This window comes from Vespa velutina, chromosome 6 (assembly GCF_912470025.1).
Source record: "Vespa velutina chromosome 6, iVesVel2.1, whole genome shotgun sequence".
NCBI lineage: Eukaryota > Metazoa > Arthropoda > Insecta > Hymenoptera > Vespidae > Vespa > Vespa velutina.
Genome location: NC_062193.1, coordinates 345,750 through 369,414, shown reverse-complemented (window position 1 = coordinate 369,414; position 23,665 = coordinate 345,750). Strand labels below are relative to the sequence as shown.

Genomic DNA, 23,665 nt, shown 5'->3' with positions numbered 1-23,665 from the left:
ACAATTTTAATGATCCACTTTTTATCATATTTTTTAATCTTAATTATTTGATCCTTTTATAGCTGTCACGAAATTTTTACTTTATTTAAAAATGTTAATTTTTTTTTCAAAGTTGTTAATTCTTTTTTTTTTTAACCATATGATCCTGTTATATACATTATTTCTTCCCATAAAGAACCTTCGTCTTTTACTTCTCTATTTTAGTTTCATCTTTAATCATTAGAATTCAGTGCTGTTAAGTTGTAATGAGTTTCCTGATGTTGATACTGTACATATCGCTTTGCATAAGTTAACTTTCTTTAAATATTTCTAAGAAATAAGTACGTAGGTTGCGTGTCTAATGCAAGTTTCTAATTTTTATTATGTCCTTTGTCCTCCTATCTCTCGTTTTAATATGAATCTTTCTAATGTTAAGTGAATGTAATGTATGCTGTGTATTTGTTGCATGTCATTCGAATTAATTTTTTCATAGTCTTCAGTTTCATATCCGTCCATATGATGATTTCGAATGAGTATGTTAAATACCGCTATAGCATATGCGTTCATTACTGTAATTTTATTTCTATTTGATAATTTTGTTCTTTATTATTATTATTTTGTATCGGTCAAATGTTTTTACGCGCTGTTTAAAATCAATATGAATGAACTTAGTCAAGTCGATACTTAGCGTGACTATTGTAAGAATTTTCTGACTATTCTTGCTGTGTTCAATATAATTGTTTTTCGAGTCAGTGCAAGAATATATAAGTCTTTGAGACGGCTGAGAAAACTTTTTCTTATAATTCATATGACAAACGTTGGAATTATTGTTACTGTTTCTTGTTTCTAAATTTCTTTTCTTTTCTTTTTCTCATTTTTATTGCTAATGATTGCATACTTTGTAATCTTTTCTCGCTCCTTTTGTATAATGTTTGTATCATTTGATATAAGAAAGGTTTTCTTTTCTTTCCTTCTCTCTCTCTCTCTCTCTCTCTCTCTTTCTCTCTCTTGTTAATACGTGTAATATCTGATCTGTTGTTTATGACTACGTAATATCCTACGTAATATCCTCTCTCAATAAAGTTTGTAGTTATGGTTATAGTACGTTTTTCGATGTTTATTTGGAATATTGCATGTGTGTACGTGTGTGCTTGTATGAGATGATTTTGGATTGCAACTTTTTGATGTATGATCTTTTGCTACGGTATTTTATCCACCAGTGTAGTGTCTATTGTAGATAATAATTTGTATCTTCCTGTTATATGCTCTATTGTTTCTTTATATCGATGATATATATTTTAGATGTGTCTCTGTGTGTATCTGTGTAGTCTGTTTGATCATGTACCTTCTGTTTCTTATGGCTATAATGTTGTTCTATATTGCATTGAATGAATTCTTCTGTTTCTGGGAAAAGTTTTCCCCCTGTGAGCCATTTGTAAGAGAGTTGTTTATCTATATTTGGGTAGGTATTGCATGATATAGTGTTTACCGTGTTGTGATTTCTTAGACCATTGTTCTTTCTTTTGCTCGTGTAGTTGTGTGTGCTCTCTTATACGTTTATATTGTTTCAACTTGAGCAATGAATATTTGTTTATATTTTGACTGCTTGATTAACTGGTGTGGTTTTGTTGCGGAAATAGTTTCATAGATTTTCTATATGTCACCTAATACTTATATGTCTCTATTAAAATCCTCTTCCTTCTTTTTTTCTGCTTACCGTGAGTTTGCTTATTGCATTATTATTCGCGTTTAGGTTATTTCATTCTTCGAAGTCTGAAGTATTGAATCATTTGACTACTCTGTAGTATAAATAAATCAATACTAATATAGCGTATGTGTTATTAATTTGGTTATGCGAACGAGCTTCTATTTGTATTTTCTTATCTTTTGTTTATTATTATTATTATTATTATTATTTTCTCCTAGTTTATTAATCACTGAGGTGTAACTATTTTTGCTAGTTCCGAGTGTATATCCGTGAACATTTTATAAAATTCTGAACTGTATCGTATGGTTTGCAGTTTTGTAGATTTGTAGTAGCAATGGATAATATTTTTGTTCATTTCACTACACTGTTATGCGTGGTCTGGGGTTTTCTATTAATAGTAGCTACAGATTTTTCAGGTAAACCATATTCATTGGATTCACGAATCCTTGCCAATTCGTTATTATTGTGATTCAACGATCTATTCGCACGATGTCCTAGATCGTTACATCGCAGGGACTTATTTTAGGAACCAATTTGCTGGCTTGAAGTTGGTTAGCCGTACAAGTGGTTGTCCGTTTAAGTCACCTTTTACGACATGCAAGACTTACCTAGGGTCTATTCTTATACTCCCGAGTTCAGTGAGAAGAAGAGAGAGATAGAGATTATTATTGTACTAAACAAACATGGACCGGTCCTTTAATACATTTTTGGAGAAAGAATCCAATACAGAGGCTTTATGACACATTATAAATAAACTCTGTAATGGAAAATGGACTATTGTAATTACAATGGAAATTAAATAAATTATTAGAATATTGTTGTGCTATAATATAGATTGGTATATTTCGGTTATTGATTTGGAAGGAACGTCTATTATTTTCAAAGATCTCAAAATCCGCAAAATTTTAGCAATCGACTTGCTATTTGTTAAATGGGGGTCCCCTTTACAGTAGGTTAAGCAATATCGGTGTTAGTGACTAAGAATGTAGAGCGAGAGAGAGAGAGAGAGAGAGAGAGAGAGAGAGAGAGAGAGAGAGAGAGAGAGAGAGAGAGCTAAGCTGCAGTTTGACTAAGCGTTATTCCCAGCTTTATGCCTTTAACACTTCCACCCTTCAGGCGTATAGCTCTAGCAATTCTACTTTGACTCAACGACTATGGCAGGCCAAAGGCAAGGACCTTTACGGGTCCTCAGGAGCACTGGTGATGTTGCCAATCACCAAAAACTCCGTTATAAGCTGCCCTGCGGCTTTTATTATTATTATTATTATTATTATCATTATTATTATTACTATTACTACTTTATGATATTTTTTTTACTACTACTTTATAATTTCTTGCGTTAATTTAAAGACGGATATAATAAATAAATGATTGATAAAATGTGCGACAAAATATTATATTTTTTGGACAAATTCCATAAAACTAGAGGATAAAGGAAATAAAGGAAATAAAGGAATAATAAGATAAAAATGTCTTTGAACGATTATACTTCATCTCCTTGTCATATTCCAATCACGATAGTTGAAAGTCAGCATCGTTGGATGGCTCGATCGGCAGCTGTCCCTTGAGGGAGGAGGGGAGGGGATGAAAAATCGATGAAAGATATTTGGAAGTTTCAGATCGGCGAGTCCCGACATTAATTCACGCCTAGATAAGCGATTTTTCTCAAACTCAAGGGAACATTGGTAGAACGTTCAGAAGAAGGAAGCTCTTGCATCGTCTATCCTTTCCTTTTCTTTTTTATTTCTTTTCTTTTTTCTTTACCCCCTTCCATTTCCTGCTGAGCTCGTAACACGAAATTGTGATCCTTTCGAGGAGTTAGAAAAAGAGAGAGAAAGAGAAAGAGAAATACAGAAAGAGAGAGAGAGAGAGAGAGAGAGAAAGAGAGCTTTTTATCGTTTCATTGGCAATTGACAGATCGCAGGAAGTTGGCACGAGAGCCAAGTAAGTACTCGATACCTTGTATCTCTTTGTCTTCGATAGAAGAGAAAGAAAGAATTGAGAAGATAGAAAGAAGATATATATATATATATATATATATATATATATATATATATATATATTCCTATAGTTACCTCTTGTAATGAGTCTCGTCTGACTCGACACGAGATCACACTCTCCTTCTTTCCTTTCAACTGGTTGGTCTCACCATTTCATCCTTCCCTTTTCTTTCATTCTTTCTCACTATCCCTTTCTTTCTCTTTGTCTCGCATAAAAGCACTATAAACTTCTTTATCGTACTCTCGTTTTGATCAATTTATCGTATCATCTCTTTCTATATCGTATTATTGAATTGATACGTAATTATCCGTACAAAATGGATGTTTTTTTGCAATCTGATATCAATTCTCTTGTATTTCAATACAAAGAATTATTTCAAATTATATCTTTTTATCTTGACAATTATATCAATTTGTCTATATCAAAACTTTGTCGATTAGTTAATCGATATGACCAGTTAATCTACTGATGAAATGAAACAATTTATTATTTAGATTAATTATTTCTCATTATATCTTTTTATATCGTTCAAATTTTATCGTTTTATCGAAATTAATTTCTTCTTTTTTTTTTGTAATATTTGTGTAACAATTATTATGCAACTTTTTTTCTTTTCTTTTACAATAAATACGTTCTCAGTAACGAAGAAAGTTTTATCGTTAGAATATATTTTTATCTTCGTTATATCATATGTTAGAGAGATATTATATTTTTAATTAATAAGACTCTAATTGACGATGACTCGTAGTTAATCTATAGATGAAATGGAACAATTTATTGTTTTGATTATTTCACCAACATGACGGATCTTTTTCGTGAATAAGTACGGACGTACGAGAACTAACTCAAGAGTTAAGAACTCAAGAGGGAGAATCATATTCTATTCACAATCATGTTGTAACGAAGACAACAAGCGCTTCCTGCATACTTACGAAGTCGTATACGAGTTGCCTCGTGTGTGACACCCGCCCCTCCCCCTGCCTACCCTCCTCCTGGACCCCTTTCGTTCTCTCTTCATATATACTACGGGGTGTCAAGAAATCAAACGGACTGTCTACTCCGTCACGCTAATGTCTCGAATGATTGTATGATCGTTATATTTGTGTCGTGTTTGGCTCGCTCGAAGAAACGTTTCTACTACGTTGTAAATTGTAACCAAACGATATCTGTTGAAATCGTTATTGTTTTATTATAAACGAGAGTAATTTATATCTAGGATCGTAGAAAAAAGATTATCTTTTACAATTTTCCTTTTCTTTTTTTTTTTTTTTTTTTTTTTTTTTTTTTTTTTTTTTTTTTTTTTTTTTTTTTTTTTTTTTTTTTTTTTTTTTTCTTTAATTGAGATACTGAAAGCATCCGTGGCTGTTTTTAATAATTATACTGAAAAAATTCTTTTTGTACGATTGTAATTTTGAAAGGAAAATAAATCGAACATATTTTTTAACCGCACGAAATTTCTGACGAAACGAGAAGTCTTTCAATAAAAGTAAAAGACAAGAGAAAAGAAATGAATGAATAAATAAAAAAGAAGAAAAAAGGAGAAGAAAGATATTATTAGAAAATTCATTATTTTATTTTAATCGATGAATTTCTGTGCGATAGCTTTTTTTTCCATTCGAATTTCGAGTATCGAAAGAAAAAGTTTCCTCCCTTTTTCAAAAAGCGCATGTGTCCAAACTTTTTCATTCAAAATCAACTTTTTGTTTCGGCATGGAAAGGAAGAGAGACGGATGTAGACAGACAGACAGACGACAGACAGAGAAAGAGAGAGAGAGAGAAAGAGAGAGAGAGAGAGAGAGAGAAATAGAAAAAGAGAGAAAGAGAGAGGGAGAAGGAGGCGTCGACAGAAAGGAGGGATTTTCGCGTCAGACGCCGGATATTAGCCTGTCGTCGTCGACGCCCTGAAAGGCGGCCTCGCCCTCAGGGTGAGCCGCTGAAAAAAAAAAAGGAAAAGAGAGAGAAAAAAGAATCCTCCATCGCAAACACCGCTCGAACTTCAAACGAATTACCTTTTCCTACCTCGATCCTCTCAACGTTTCTCCCTTCGTAGACTCGCGACTGAAAACCAAATCAGCCAGGGACAAAGAGAGAGAGAGAGAGAGAGAGAGAGAGAGAGAGAGAAAGAGAGAGAGAGAGGATAGTCCCTTTTCGATATCCCTACGGACTGGAAAACAAAGTGAAAAGAGCCAGATGTCCTTTTCTAGAAACAATTTCTCCTATCATTTATCTTTTTCTTTTTTTTTTTAGCAGTTTAAAATGATAGAACACGATTAATGTATTCACACACAGACATAAGTCTGTGCACACATCTATAGTACGTACGAAATATAAAAAATATGTTTTTTTTATATAAAAGAGTCAGGTGTCTTTTTCTAAATACAATTTCTCGTATCATTCATCTTTCTCTCTTTTAATAATTGAAAATGATAGAACACGATTTAATATATTCAAATAAAAATACGCATACATACATCGAGCATAAGGAGTATGTTTGCTATATAAAAATCTTTACATATATATATTCGTGATTATATAGAACTATATACTACTTATATTATATAATATATAATGAATTCTCAATTCATAATTAATTAATACTTCTATGATACTTATTAATTATTTTAACTATTATTTTATTTCATTGTTTTGCTCTCTCTCTCTCTCTCTCTCTCTCTCTCTCTCCCTTTGTCTCTTTGTCTGAAACTCTCTCTCTCTCTCTCTCTATCTCTGTTTCTACAAACGTAATTAGCAGGAACCAAAGGGTGACAAACTCAAACATGTTTATCGTAAACACGTCGAAACCCGATTCAACAACATAGAGAATCAGCCGTACATAATTATACATCAGATATATATATATATATATATATATATATATATATATATATATATATATATATAATCATAATGAGTAAGACAGAAAGAATGATAGAAATATGATAATAGCGATAAAAGAAACGATATTATTTTGTTAATTCGATTAACAAGAAGAAAAGAATAAAAAGAGAGAAAGAGAAAGAAAGATATAAATTATCAGTCGTGTGGATACAGTAGCAGGCTTAACCATCACTATACCTAATTATAATGTATCCCTGGCTAATCTATAACCGGTGGCATATAATTTATACGATGCAAATATCGCTTAGTAAGAGGAAAGAGGAGGAGGGCAGGTTGGATTTGAAATTATACGCTTTATTGTCGAGTGAACTCGGTACACCCGTAGCGAAGAGTTATTAACGATCATGTAAAAATGAAAGATAAGACTAGATCGATCGATCGATCATTCGATCTATCTATCTATCTATCGATTATCGATTATCGATTATCGATTCTTCCCTTCTATATAATTTCGTAGCCGTGCGCCGATAATGTAATTTTCTATAGCTTTTGTAATTTTGAAATTAACACTCGTCGATCGATACTTTTCGACTTGTACTGATTGAAAATTGTGGATACGTGATTATCGTACCTACGAAGACGCCCTAATATAGTCTTCGCTATGAGATCGATTTGAAAGTCAGAAAATCAATTAATTTTAAGAAGAGAAATTTACGTGTTTTAATTTTCTTACGTTTTTTTTTTAATAATCGACGAAGAACGAATTCGATTGGTTTTTATTTTCCCTTTTTTCTTTTCTTCTTCTTCTTCTTTTTTTTTTTTCATCGAAGAACAGAACGATACGATTCAATTTAATTAGGTAAACTGTACGCGGATGAATTGTTTCTCCCAATATCTCAATATTGCAATTTTAGTAGCCGATAGATTGATGGTTCAAAGGTCCTCTATTTTGAATCGTGCAATCTTCGTAAGCACATTTTTTTTCCTTTTCTTTTTCTTTTCTTTCGTTTCTCGACAAAGACTTAAGAAATCAATAAATATCGAAAATGAGAAGAAGAAGAAGAAGAAGAAGAAGAAGAAGAAGAAGAAGAAGAAGAAGAAGAAAAAAGAAAAGTGAAAAGAAAAAGGAAAAAAGGAAAAGAATATTCGAAGAACCGTCGAGAGATCTTGTAAAAGCGAACATCAGCTTATAGTAAGTTGGTTCTTCGTCGATTACAACGTAGAGGCTTACTATCTACGTAGCGCAGATTAAGTGGTCTTAATGCTTATAATTTCCAACGTCCTCGTTAAACCTAATCAAAGATTGGCAGTAGAAAGAAGAAAGGGAGAAGAGGAAGAGAGAGAGAGAGAGAGAGAGAGAGAGAGAGAGAGAGAGAGAAAAGGAAAGAAAGAAAAAAAAAAGAAAAGAGGAAAATAAGCTCAACAAATGATGAGAATCATGACGGGGTGGGATAGGTGGATAAAAGAAGAGAGAGAGAGAGAGAGAAAGAGACTGTCTTTGTGTGCGTGGGTGTGTGTGTGTATATATATATATATATATATATGTTAGAGTACACATTTACGCGTCATTAAGTTAGAAGTGACGGAGGCAATCAAACGGATATTTGTGTGAATACCGTGCCACGAGTACAAATCGAGGATCGTAAATATACGTTATTGACGAGTGCACAGGATTATAGCACGAGGAGGCAAATTATCGACGTAATTCACGTATACATTACGCGTTCGCCATGTTGCTTTGTATCTCATCGAGAAGACCAATTATTATTACTGTTAGCCTTGGACGATGATATATAATTTCTATTCTCGTGATATTGTCTGGGATCTTATCGGAATCGATAACTTGGCTAAAAGAAAAGAAATAGAAAGAATATCTTCGATGAATCAACGTTCTTTGTTTGTTTCGTTCGATTAAAAAAAAAAAAAGAAAAAAAAAAAATAAATAAATAAAGTTAAAAGAAAAGAGAAAAAAAGGAATATCATTTTTAAATTTGTCCATTGCATACACGAATTTCACTTAATGCAATTGCTCGATTGAAATTTTCATTACTATCGCTCTTGTATTGTTTCTCACACCCCACCCCCACCCCCTCCCCTCCTCTCCCTTGAGAAATTTTCAATCGTTTTCGTTTTGAATTAATTAATCGCCGTGAGAACGTTTAAATAATAAGAATGAAATAATAACGCCTCGACGGTTCGGGAAATCCGTTCGAATGTAATTTCATGCGCATAAACATTCGCCGTCCAATTATCCGGAAATGCAATTTCCAGAACCAGAGTAAACTACACTTTTCTCTCTCTCTCTCTCTCTCTCTCATTCTTTTTCTTTTTCTCTCTTTCTTTTTCTCATTTCACCATTCTTTTCTTTTTTCTTTTTCTTTTATTTTATTTCTTCTCTCCTCTCGTTAAACCGCATTGAATCGGAAAGAAGATTTCGGTGAAATAGGCTCTGCTAATATCTACTACCCTTCCATTTATACTCTACTATCTCGATAGAGAAGCAATAAAAAAGTAACTACAAACTAATCCCTTCTAAATAAGTAAAGACATTCGCCCGATAAAGATCTATCCATTCTCATTGAAATTTTTATTACTTTCTTTCGTGAGGATCTTTAGAAAAATTTTTTAACATTTTCTTTTTTTACTTTTTTCTTTCTTTTTCTTTCTTTTATCTTTTTTTTTTTTTCTTGAAAAAGCTTCGCAATTGTCGCTAATAAATAGCTTAATTAAATAACGCTTGAAAATGGAAAAAAGGAGAGAAAGAAAAAAGAAACAGAAAAGGAAAGGAAAGGCATCGTTAATAAAATTTTTCTTTCTCTTTTTTTTTTTCTTTTTTTTTTTTTATAAAACTCGAGTTTGAAACGTTCAATGATACAGAAAAGAAATTCAACTTGATTTTTATTATTGAAGATCATTGATCTTCATCGATCGTTTACACGCGTTGATATCGCGAGATTAATTTAACCACGATTGATTCAATTACGATTCTAAATAAATTTCATGATTTGTCGTTCTTCGATCGAGATTTTATTGTTGAGGAAAGGAAAAATAGTAAAACTAATATAATAATCCACTTTAGGGAATGACGTGTATGAAATTCGTCGTGGTATTCGAATAACGAAGAGAAACTCTCTTTCTATCTTTGAATTTTAGATTCTCGATTCGTAGCGTAGGGAAGAGACACTCGTGTTAGCCTTTCAATCAAGGTAATTGCCGTTCGATCAAGTTCGAACCTGAGCCGATCCTGTCCAACGACAGCTTCCCTGACCGAGTTCGTGTTCCTCGAAATTGGAAAGCTCGTGAGCTTTCGCACTGGAACACCGATCCCGATCACAGAGTATTTACATGGATCGATTGCCCATGCGAAATTAACCCTCCTCATTCCACTTTCGTCTTTCAATTCCTTAACTACGATCTATAAAAGATGGAATATTTCGAAATCGACTGAAAAAAGAAATAATAAATAAAATATATTAGATATAATAATTAGATATAAGCGATCGTATATCGTTTAATCGAAAGAATATTGAGTGATAATTATATAGTTATAAATGGAGAGAGAAAATTAATTTAAAGAGAGAGAGAGAGAGAGAGAGAGAGAGAGAGAAAAACCAAGAAAAAAGAAAAAAGTAAAAGGAGATAACGTTTGTTCAAATTGAATTTATTTACGTTGGATTTATCTCGAGAAATGAACAAAGGAACTGGAAACGTAATATGGACGATTATTAACAAATTAAATAAATTTTTATATCTACGATTATTCGAGTGAAATCTATGCTCGTCGGTATATTTTAAACGCAACGTTTAAACCCATCGGCTTTTATACACATTTCATGGATAAAATAAAAGAAGAAAAAAAAAAAAAATGAAAAAAAATATGGAATGTAATTTGCAGAACATTTTTTAATCTCCATCGAAAGTTTCCATGATATATTGAAAAAGTAACCCGAATATTATTCACGATTTCACAAATAAAAAATATTTCTGCGAATGGGAGTCGTGTTTACTGTTTCATTTTTCTTGTTTTTTTCTTCTTTCTTTTTTCCCCCATCCCAAGCAAGTTTATTTCTGTTGCCAATATTTTTTTATCTCAATTTTTTAAAATCGCGAAATACATGCAATGGCTCAAAGTAAAACTCCGACACTTGGATATTTTTGCTTTATGAAGCGATAAGTAATATAGAGGAGGAATTTTAAAATAAACGATTGTTCATTAATTTTTTTGAAAGGTATTTTCAATAACATACGAATTCATAAGAAACAAAAATAAAATTCGTAAAAAACAAGAAAAAAAGAAAAACAAGAGAAACAAACAAACTCTTAAGATTAACTTAGAAACTAATATCAAATTAAAACTCGGACAATATTCTTATGTATATATTAATTTATATTGCAAATTATTTTTACTCGATCATGATATTTAATTAGTAATTTGTCTCGACACCTTTCAAATCGATTCGACATCGGTCGTATTAATTTTGCAACATTGTTGACAAATTTTTCAATATTTTGTTATTGTTTTTTCATTTCGATGGATTTACAAAAACCAAAAAAGCGTCTCTAAGACGTATTTATCGAATGTCCACGTGCACGTAGAAGACAACGGGATCATCTTGGTGGCGCGCGGTTCGGTGGCGGCGGATTATATATCGGCACATGCGCCCTACCATTCTCTGTATCTTTCCTTGCGTCGTTGAAAAAGCTGATATAGCCGGCGGCGTGTCAAAACCATTCCTCTCGAGTCATGACGCGAATAGTACGGCGCGTTTCGCCATCGCGTTCGGTCGCGTACGTGTCCTATAAAGTTTCTTATTACACTTTAATATCCTCGTAAAAATTCAAATTAATCATTAAACAAATAATTTACATGTTTTGTCTCTTTGGAAAATTAACATCGCTACGTCCATTTTTCTTTATAACATTTTTCACGTTTTAGTGAAAAATTTCTAATACATCGTACATTGTTGTCTTCGATATTATTATATCGAGAACGAATCGAGTTGATCATTTTTTTTCTTTGTTTTTTTTTCCCTCTTTCTTTTTTCGTTTCTTTCGCACACACACACACACACATGTATATGTGTATATATCTTATAGTGTATAAAGTGCGTGTGTATATTTTTTGTGTATCTCTACTCACCTCACGTTCGTACTGAATATTAAAAAATAATTTTTCATTTTATCTATGGGTATAAATTTTCGAAAATTTCGAAAAGATTTTACGATCGATAAGACAGTGTTTCTGAAGGGATACTGAATTATTACCGGAGAAAGAAAGTCGTGTATTTTCTCTTCTTTTCTTTTCTTTTCTTTTTAAGATCGTTCTATTTTCTTTTCTTTTTTTTTTTTGCGCTTTTGGTTTAGAATCCATCACATTACGCTGACACATAAACGTGCTACAGGTAATTGCTCTTCTTCTTACAGCAAACTACTTCATTGAACTTTTGGTATTAGCGTTCATGTTTTTTTTTTGGCAGAGATTCGAGATGTTGAGAAAAGTTGGTTGGTTAAAGAGGAGAGTTTTGAATATATAAGGGGAGAATGTCGTCCCGTAAAGACTTTGATATTACACACTAATGACGCTGAAACAATTTAAATGAATGAGATGACACAACGTTTACGAAGATTAAATTGCTTTTTTTCTTTACATTATATATGATAGATACAAAAAGCGAGGGTAAAAAGCGAATTTATTTATTGTAAAAAAAATGAAGCGAATTTTTTTTGTGACGATATTAAATTCCTCATTTTTTTTATCAAAGTATTCGATTTTTAATATTGAATTAGACAAATACGTTCGATAAAAAAACAATTTAACAATGGATATAAGTGAATTAACAAATTTGCCGGGAATACGTATGTAGTTTTCTAATTTAGCGTTTCAATTCGCCATCGTCAAGATTGATAAAATTATTGAAGGAGAGATTTGGAAACAACGAACTATATATATATAGTAGTAAAAAAAAAAATATATTCACACATACGGTTAGGAAATTAATTTGGAGTTTATAACGAGAGAGTACTAAAATACCTATCCAAAACTGGCTCTGTATGTCTGTCTGGTTTGTTCGTCCGTCCATCTGTTTGTCTCTCTCTCTCTCTCTCTCTCTCTCTCTCTCTCTTTCTATCTCTCTATTTCTCTCTCTCTCTCTATCTCTCACTCTCTCTGTCTCTGTTTTTCTCGTTCTCTCTCTTTCTCTCATACGATACGCATGAGACTAAATATTCCCAATAAAACGAAAAACAATATTTCGTATCTCCGATTTTGGTGGCTTTCGAATTTTTATCCCAGTACGTTATATTTCTATGTATGTGTCTACGTTAAAACGTTTATTTATTTACAAGAACATCTCTTGTTTCATCAATTGGAATTAAAATTTAAACAAACATATCTTTGTGTCTTCTGTGCAATGTTTGTATATATATATATGTATATATATATGTATATAAACTTAGAAAAAAAATAAATATACTAATATAAATATACACATATATGTATATGTACATATATACATACGTACATATCTCCTAATTGTTTTTTATAATTCACAAAAAAGTATATTAAAATGAAATTTTTAAGTTCAATAATTAAAGTCGCTTAAGACTAAAAGAAATAAAATGAATTATAAAAGTTATTCAAATATCTTTTATGATCCATCGAATTCTTTACAGAGAGAGGATATCTAATACATTAGATTTTTCTTTTTTTTTTTTTTTTTTTTTTTTTTTTTTATATCGTTTTACTGAATCAGACGAGCGTGGATATCGGAATGACGAGAGAAAGAGAGAGAGAAAGTGAGAGAGAGAGAGAGAGAAAAGTTCTGACAAAAAATAATAGAAAGAAAGAAATACGCGGCTTGGCGTTGGTAATAATTTCAAACACGACGAATAGAAACGTATAAAAGAGGAAAACCCGTGAGGGCGAATGGAAAAATTTTGCGCTTACGGCGAAAATAGTGTACAGTAGAAAAGCGCGGGCGATTTAAACCCGTTTCCCTGACGTGACAAAAGAGAAAAATGGTAGCTGGGAGACAGATAGAGAGAGAGAGAGAGAGAGAGAGAGAAAAAAAGAGAGAGAGACGCAGACAAAGAGTAAGACGAAATAAAAACGTCGAGTAGCTTAGCTACTCTTCTACCTTCGATTCGTTCTATCTGTATCTCCTTTTCTCTCTCTCTCTCTCTCTCTCTCTCTCTCTCTTTTTTTTTCTTCTTTTTATCTGTCTCCCTTTCTCGTAGAGACTAAAAACGAGCTCTAAGCTCTTTAAAACTCTCCGGCGCCTACTGGAAAATCGGGTTTACATCGGCTCGACTGCCACGTACGAGCTTCGTTCAAAGTTTCCACGGCGTTTCCGTCCGGAAAAGGGCCACCCTTTCTCTCTCTTTCTCTCTCTCTCTCTCTCTCTCTCTTTCTCTCTGTCTATTTCTCTTCTTTCTCTTTTCGTTTCACCAGCCCTGTCTCATCCCTATACGCGAGATATTTCTCTCGTCCTTTCTCGTGAATATTTCTTTTTTTTTTTTTCTTTTACTTTTTTCTCTTCTTCTTCTTTCTTTTTCTTTCTTCTTTTCTTTTTTTTTTCATTTTTATTCTTCTTTTTCTTTTCTCTTTTGTGTGTTTTTTTTTTTTTTTTTTTTCATTTTAATACCTCTCTTTGTCTCTCCAACTCGTTTTACAGACTCTCTTCGCACCCTTCAACGAACTTTCCCTTCTCGCCTATCGCTATTACCGTTCCGTGAAACCACCCTTTAAAAGTACCATCTCTTTCGTCTCTTATCTTTTCAAAGCGATCGAGGATAAGAAAGGATTGTTGAAGAGAGGATACGTGCCGTTTTAATTGCGACGATCAAATTTTCATCAAAAATTCGTCCATCCTACGTTGGTTTTCTTAACGGTACTAATGATAATTCTTATCTAAAATATGATCTCTAATTATGAATAATTTTAATTAAAATTCTTTCATATAAGAATTTATTTTATTAACGTGATATTCGCATTGAGAATGTTTTGTCTAAGTTTTCTAATAAATCTATGTCGTCGTTCAATGATCTTCGTTTAATATATAACAATTTTTATCGTATAAATGACAAAATTTTATTAATATGATTTATCACGTTTAAAACGTTCTATTCACAATTTAATAAATCTATGTCGTCGTTCAATGATTTTCCTTTAATACATACAATTTTTATTTTTAAATGACAAAATTATTACGCTAATAATTTAAAGCAATTATTTCATTCTGTGTAGTATGGTTTCTTCCTTTCCCTTCCCTCTTCAATTTTTTATCCTTTTTTTTTTAAACTGTTACGAGAAAGAAGAGAGAGAGAGAGAGAGAGAGAGAGAGAGAGAGAGAGAAAGAGAGAAGAGGAATGGTCGTTGATTGAATGAAGATAGCTATTCATGCTTTTAATTACGATCGATGGAGTACTTTTAATTGCATCAATAAACTTTCCATCGAGAGATCAGATATTCATAAATGAAAATCATCTTTGTCATTGTCTATCGTTATTTTCATCGATTAATATAGACGCATACAAACACACACACATATACACCTTGGTGTATTTATATAAATAAATATATATATATATATATATATAAGTATACAGACTTAAACATTTACAAAATAATGTTCACGTGTGTATGCTCACTAACTGGGGTGTATGACGATTATATTCTCTATTATCAGCGAAATAATTATAAAGTTCAAACAATGGCGTGCCTGGATTCTCGCAAAATATAGATTTCAACAAACAGTAACCTAACGAACGATCGTTTAATTCGAGGTTAATCGAGGGAATCGCCGTTATCAGATGCAAACATTCGCTTACGTGGCCAAACGTGTGAATTTATTTCTCTCGGCTAATTCGACGAGAAGACTGAGAGCGAGAATGGAGTGGGAGGGGAGGGGGGATGGATGGGTGCATTTGAATTGTCAAGCGTAAATTAGAATGAAATCAAACGCATTCGCATTGCTAATACATTAATGCTCGTGGAAATAATCAATGAAAAGTGGGGTAATTGTAAATTAAAAATTTCTTCATTAATTTCTATTGCTAATATCTAATCATTTATAGGATCTCATGTTAAAACAGATTATGAAATAATTTATTATTTTCTTTCGAAAGTATTCATAAGTTTAATTGTTACGTTTTCTTTTCTTTTTTCTTTTTTTTTTTTTTTGTGGCTACATCATTTCAATATATAATCTTTTGTATACTTTATATTAATTCCACTTAAAATAATAATTTATACGAACGAATGTTAACATAAAATTGCAATACTCGTTTAATGTATCTTCGAATCAAAGGAAGATGACACTTTTAAAAGTTTCAATATAAAATATCTTATGAAACTTTATTTTCATTAATTATTTTGTAAAATTATAATAACATAAATGATTTTTCTCTTTTAGGTACTCCCAAGTTTTGATCATTGGGAAATTCAAACGTGAGAAGTTGTGTACGATCATCGTTTGGAAGGATAAAAAGTGAAAAAGAAATTAATGGAATGAATTTCGTCTAATGCCTTGGTTGTCCATTAATGGCATAGAAGCACATTCTCTTTTCACCCTCCATTCATATTTCCTCTTTCATCTTTATCGAGAGGAGGGCGAGCCTATCGAGTGAGCCCCTATAAAGCACCCTCGACTCCATCGTCTTTCATCGTCATCGTCACCGTCATCGTCACCGTCATCGTCATCGACGTCGACGTCGTCACCATCGTCGTCACTATCGTCGTTGAACAAAAGAGCTGCGTCAAGAACAGAAGGCTCAGCTTTGCTGAATCGTTGCTCTCCTCACCTAAAAGAAACCTGACGAGAGCATCCATCGATACTGCCCTCTTCGTTGTTACATCGCTTTGTTCTCTTCCTTCTTTCATCCTCATCCATCTCAACTTCCCTTTTATTTCTTTCTATACTCAAGAGGAAAGGGATAATTACACATCGAAAATCAATTTCGTCCGGACACCAAACCCAACCGGATTGAATTTATTGGCGAAACGAGCGATTTTTCAGGTGAATATAAATAAACTTTTTTTTGTTCTTCTTTTCTTAAGCGATTTGTTCCTTTTTCTATTGTTTACCTATTTTATCTTATTGAACCTATTGTATATATACAGTATAATACATACAGTGTATATATATATATATGTATGTCGTAGATAGGTTGCATACGAAATCGTGAACGATAAAACAGTGACAAGCGATGATTAAGGGTAGGTTTCAGTTTAGCATTGTAGAAAAAAAGGTTTTTTTTTTTTTTTTTGAAATTTTCTTTCTACAACTAAATATACAATTCAATATCTTATTACACATTATATTTTCAACATATCAATTTTTCTTTTTCTTTTTAATTGATGCATTAAAAACATTAAATATTGATAACGTGCCGTTTTGAATAATTATGCTCGACAAATTTTTATTGAACGATGGGACTTATAGCTACATGCGATTTAATTTTGAAATAAAACAAATCGAACATATTTTTAAGTTGCATGAAATTTCCGTCGAAGTGAATCTATAACAAAAGTAAAAAAGAGAAAAGCATTTTTTTTTGTCATTTCAATTTTTGCATATTTTTGCTATTTTCCTTTCTAAATTAATGGAAATAATTTGAAATATATTAAATATATTAATGAATTTATTAATAAATTTCATTCCCTAAATAAAATTTGGCAAAACTGAATATATTACTCATTTTTCACTCTCCGCGAAAATATATATTCTTTAATTGAAAAAAAAAAAAAAGATTGATTTATATAAATCAATTAATCCTTGAGATATTTGTTTCATCAATTTGTAAAATTATATTTGAGGAAATATGCGTTTAGAGTCACTACTGCAGATGAAGAAATACCTGCTATAATCTAAGGAAAGTAGAAATATAGCAGCTTATAGTTAAGGAAATTTGATAATTTATAGAATTTCAAAAATTTCTTTTCAACTGTATATTTTGGACACATCAAAGAGATGAAAAATCTAAAGAAAAAACAAAAAAATAAAAGAAAGAAAAATCGATTTTTTTACAGTTCAAAATTGTAACCTCCCTATAATATTGATTCAGTGTAATGTAAAGAAATAAAAAAAAATAAATAAATTTTTCTGAACGAAATATAAAACATTGATTTTTCGTAAGTCAAACTCGTTGAAACCGACAATGATTTCGAAAACAAAAACAAAAAAAAAAAGACAAAAAAGGGAAAGAAGAGATATTATAATTCATTATTTCATTTTCAATCGACAAATCTCAACATGTGTGGCAATTTTTTCTTCGCGTATGAAGGAAGTGAAAAACCTAAAAAAATAAAAAGAAGTAGAAAATCGATATTTCGAAAGTTTTAGAACGAAACATCCCCTTAAGCGATCCTGGAAGAGGAAATTTCGAATCGTTCGATGAATAGAAAGCTGTAGGAAAGGTAGATGAATAGGTTATAGGTAATGCATATAATCGATAAAGGTTCTTTAAATGACGCGTTTTCCTATACGATCGCGCATGTGAACTTTGAACTATATCTATTTTCAATTCTTAATCTCGTTAATGATAGATCATATTTCGTAATTTCTTTTATTGTACGTTCATCTACGAAGATATCCTGACTCCAAATATTTTTTTATCCTTTTTTCTTTTTTTAATAATTTTAATGGGACTTGTATATTTCTCAGCTCAGTTTTTAGAAAAAAAAAATAAATAAATAAAAAAGAAAATTAAAGGCTTCTTTCTAAAGGAAGAAAAAAGAAAAAGAAAACTAGAAAATTGAAAAATTCAATTGCAAGAGCGAAACAGCGAATTAATTTTCTCACTGCAATATTTTTCGAATTTCATTCTCGAAACTGAAACAAAAAAATATAATGAGAGTATTAAGGAGAAATGTAAAGACGATATTGTTCAAGTTTGTTCGAAATACAAAGCGCTCGGTAATTAGTATGGTATTATAAGAAACATGACATGATATATCGCCAAGTTATAAAGGCGGCTAAGTGAAAACCAGCAACTTCGCGTCGGCAGCAGCATCCTTTTATTTCTTCTTAAGAGAAAAAAAACAGAATAAATAAATAAATAAATAAGAAAAGTAAATTCTTAAATAAGCGTACGCTCTTTTATGCAGGCTTATTTTCTTCTTCTTTTTTTTTTTTTTTATGTCGTGACTCTTTAAACATACATATCAGGCATTTTATTTCAAATATTTATATTATCTAACTATTTTTATTATATTTCCCAAATATTTCCATTCTTATTATATTTTTTAAATACTTCTATTTTTCTTTTTGTTTCTTTTTTTTTCTTTTTCATAACGAATTCAAAATAGCTACGAACCAACGGTCCATCGCTTTTAATCAAATCGCAAAATTCGAACAAACAATTTTGATTCATCGAATAAATTTCCTCTCTCTGTTATTATCGTGAGCGAGAAAGAGAGAGAGAGAGAGAGAGAGAGAGAGAGTGTGTGTGTATGTGTATACTATAGCAGGAGTTATAGGGATATCGATTAAGCGTTTGATGTTCAGCGACTTCACGTCAAAACGGTCAGTCATAATTTTCGCGGACGTTTAATCAAGCTACACACACTGCACCCGTTCATAATTCATACTAGATGTTGTTCTCCATCCTCCACCCCTCTCCTTTGCCACAATCAAACAATCACTTCTTCTCTCGTATAACGAACACGATTCGACTTCGTTTAAGTTTATCGCGATCGTAGGAACAATGGTTAACACTGTGAAAATATTTTCTATAATGATTCAAACTGTTTATAGACGTATACATTCGTTACTGAAAAATAAAAAAAGTAAAAGAATAATTTCAAAAGGAATTAAAATATGTCTATAACTTTTTCTTTTCAAAGTTCTTACAAAAAAAGAAAATCAAATATCCGTTTATGCAAAACCATTTCATTAATTCATTTGCTCTTTTATTAGACGTCATAAATTATCGTATTTCTTTATTAATTTATGACATACATCATATAAGACGTAAATTTAAATTCCGTAAAAATTCAAATCGTAAAAATTCTTTAATTGATTTATGAACTTTTTTATAGATCACGATCGTTTATTAATTAATAATTTAGACTCGTTCTATCGTTATAAAATATATCCTATAAATCATTATAAAATATATCCTAGATATATATATATATATATATATATATATATATATATATATATATATATGTACATCTATAAAATAATAATTAAAAAAAGCGTTTGATCTTTGACACGATCATACGAATCCTTTAAAAACCATCCTATATTAATAATTATTCAAAGAGAAACTCGAATCACGATTCGTAAAGGATATTTCAAAAGATTCGAAATCGTTCTACTTCTACTTAATTATAGTGAACTTGAAAGAACAATAATAAAACGCAAACTGTTCGAGTTTAACGGAATAAAGATGAGAAAGGGAGAGAGAAAGAGAGAGAGAGAGAGAGAGAGAGAGAGAGAAAGAGTAGAAGAAATAGGCGAAAGGTCAAAGTTAGTGGATCGAAGTACGAATGTGAGAGCGCCTGCTCGCGACCCACTTAAATTCTTGAAAAAGCGGAAAGGAGTACTTCGTGACATGAGAACTCGCGAACATTCGAGAAATAGAAAGAAAGAAAAAGATAAAGAGGTGTGGGTGGGAGGTGGATAAGGAAAGACAGAGATAGAAAGAGAGAGAAAGAGAGAGAGAGAGAGAGAAAGAGAGAGAAGGTCGTCCGTTGGCACGACCTTGTCTTTCCTGTTATATCTGGCCAACCTTCGAGGTAAAACACTAGCGAAGAGAGAATGACGTAGAGGATTTACGAGCAATCGATCTTTCTCTCTTCTTTCTCTCTCTTTTTTACTCACACATACATACATATAAACAGACGTACCTGTATATCGTACCTATGCTTATAAGAAAGAGAAAGATAGAATCGGGACTTTCGTGAATGAACACCGAAATAGACGATCGAATTATATTATCTCCGAAGGTTATCGTCGGGAATAAAAGTAGAATGTAGAAAACTCAAGTAGGAAAAACTTTACTACTTCCTCTTTTTCCTCTTTTTTTTTATTTTTTTTTTTTTTATTTCTTTTTATTTTTTTCCCCTTCCTTTTTCTTTTTTTTTTTTCTTTTTTTTTTGCGACTCTCTATTTGTCGGTCGATACGTTGTAGGAAGTTATAGTCGATAAAAGTACGAACATTATACTAACTATCGCAGTGACGGTCATGTTTGCATGTTTTATGGACGTATTCCGAGTATTACATATTATATATATATACATATATATATATATATATATATATATATATATATATATATATCGAACGGATTGAAGACAAAGCGACGTTGAGTACAGTAATAAGGAAATGAACGTTGATCAATGAGCATTGTGAAAAGTTATGAACTTGTGATTAATTGTAACTAAACATAACGTGTATATAACGAGGAGAAATTGTAAATGGTTAATACAATTTATAAATTATATAGATAAGAAAATATGGGGTAGAATATGTAAGAAGTAGGATATACGTGTATAGACTGTACAAAAATTTATATAAGAAAGAAATTAATAATTCGAAAGTTTTAATGTAAAATAGGAACAAGTGAATGATTGTTGTTTATTACACGCGGATATTTTGTTCGGAGATAGATCATCGATTTGATATTTCAATATAATTTATCTTTATAGGTAACTATTAAATTGCTTTTTTCATTTATTTTCCATTATCTTAAATGATTATTCCTTTTTCTTTTTTTTTTTTTTTTACAGATTGCTGCGTTTACACGGCAAGCGTGTCCCATGAAGTCGACGGACGACGTTACGAGAGTAGTCGAGGAGTCGAGGTTCATACCAATCGACGCGAGACAAGGAGTTCGTTCGATGGGCGAAAGGTGAATATTGAAGTGAAAGAGAAACGAAGAAACGAGAAAAAAGTGGAAGTGGAAGAGGAAGAAGAAGAGGAAGAAGAAGAAAAAAAAGAGGAAGAAGAAGAAGAAGAAGAAGAAGAAGAAGAAGAAGGAAGAAAAGGAGAGAGAAGAAGAAGAAAATTCGACAAGATGTATAAAATCTTACGTCGAGGTTCTGGACGTCTATTCGTCTTATGCGTTGTCGTACTATCTCTCCTTCTCTGTCTTTATTACGTGAATCAGGCCCAAGCACCGTCCACCGCCTCGTCGGCGGCCATTTTAAACGAGGAACTTCGATACGATCGAAGCTTGACATCTATCACACCGGATTACAGCGAAGTACCAGATTCTAGGATATCATTGGCCACTTGTCCTGTCACCGAATCACGACACGCTGACATCGACGCACAGCGAGAATTTGAGAAGTTCGATTTCCAGGTAAACGATCATATTCATTTACACATTATATAATCTTTTGCTATCTTTTTTCTTTTTCATTTTTAAATATCCTAAATTGTGCACGAAACTGAAAAGAAATTTTGCGGAGGACAATTATATCAAATTCAATCAGCAATTAAATCTCTGAACGATCTATGACTACATCACAATGGTATGATATTCAATTCATTCATCGTTCGTTCCGTTTCGTTTATTTTCGATACATCTTATTTATTGTCTAATTAACAATTGTCTCCGTAAATAATGCAATAGAATCGAAAATACGTGTGATGAAAGAATAGTTTCTTTTCATTCTGATTAATTAGGACCTGATTCCTTCAGCTGGACTTTCTTTTCAGTTTTGCACAGTACATAATGGGGGAAAAAAAGAATAAAAAGAAAAATTAACACATGTCACAAAAATAATGTCACTTTATCAAAATTCGTTTTGATATATCTTATTCAGAATATTGAATATTTAATTGTAAACGTTTGAATGTTCATTCAGAAAGAATACAAATTAGAATAACGTGTTCTAGGTTGGAAGAATCAATGGGTTTGATTTTTTATACCGTCGCTGATACTGATCGATTGACTTTTAACCCTAGTCGTGCCTGTTGGGTTATAAGATACCCCGGACCAACTTTGAGTTCAGTTAAAACAATTTACGCATTGCATGATTCATGATTTTTTTATTTTTGTAATGACAAAATTGGAAGTGAGTTTTCAAACCAACTGATTATTATTTCCGAGGCTTCAAAGAGTATAGAGAATTTTTTTTTAAATCAAAATTATTCCATTCTGTATAAATGACACAGCTGTTCTAAATGCCTATGATGTAGCGCACCCCAAGTGCACAACTAGAAATTATTTTGAGGTGTGCACAACTAGGGTTAGTACATCTGTGTTGACGCACACATGCGCAATCTCAGATATTTACAGTACTATCTCCTAAATGTATGTCGACATACGTGTGCAATCTCAGGTATCTACAGTACTTTCTCCTAAGAGTTACATATCATACTATTTAATAATATCTGTCCCTAGGAATTCCTTGGATAATCATTAAGAAAACGAATAGATAAAAAACACATTACCATCTTTGTCTAAGTTTAGGCACTGTTAGTAAAGTACTTAGTTTTTGATAATATGTGTCGAGCCAAATACCTATTCTTCAAATATCACTCATGGGTCCACAGATTTACCCAGGACAAAGGATCATACATGAGATTAGTTAAACATTTCGAACGAACTATCCCGACATATCGAATAGCAATAAAAATATTGTTTTCCTGTTCCAGATACTTTTTACTTAAATTCCTCCCTTTCCATTTCCATTTCCTAAATCATTAATGCATTTATGATTAATACGAAAGCAATCTGCGAACAGTCGGATCCGAGCATTCGCATTCATTAATAAGACAACCAAGTTTTATCATTATCACTGGCTATGCCTCTCAAATGAAGATATCCAGGACAAACTAAATTGTAGCAGTCAACCTTACATACTTACAACTCTCAACATTCAAACCACCGAGTCTTATTACATTAATGGTTATCACTTCTTAGAAATAGCCAACAAGACTAACTACACATTACTTGTACGCATCAATGGTTGTATCATACTACGACAAATATACTGTGATAACTACAATTCACATTATATACCTATTGTCTCGCGTCTACTTATGAGCTTCACAAGTCCTTCAAAAGAATTCACGTTCTCTCATTATTTTGCGGGAATGCAGCGCGTGGTATTTTGCTGATGACCTTCAACGATATCTTAGCCTAATGCCCTCCTCCTCCCCCCCCCCTCCCCTAATCCT

At 31.9% G+C, this 23,665-nt stretch overlaps 1 protein-coding gene across 4 annotated transcripts in view; it reads left to right on the top strand.

Annotated features, from left to right (window-relative positions):
- Positions 1 to 23,665, top strand: part of LOC124949930 (alpha-mannosidase 2) — a 182,207-nt gene that overhangs the window by 57,061 nt on the left and 101,481 nt on the right. The window contains exons 1-3 of one of the 4 annotated variants that reach the window (XM_047495828.1): positions 11,276 to 11,928; positions 15,940 to 16,542; positions 21,265 to 21,839. In XM_047495828.1, the coding sequence (XP_047351784.1) occupies positions 21,552 to 21,839 (288 nt within the window). In that variant the 5' untranslated portion in view covers positions 11,276 to 11,928; positions 15,940 to 16,542; positions 21,265 to 21,551. Of the gene's footprint in view, positions 1 to 11,275; positions 11,929 to 15,939; positions 16,543 to 20,807; positions 21,184 to 21,264; positions 21,840 to 23,665 lie in introns of those variants that run through there. The other 3 variants (XM_047495827.1, XM_047495831.1, XM_047495830.1) reach the window with 3 other exon arrangements.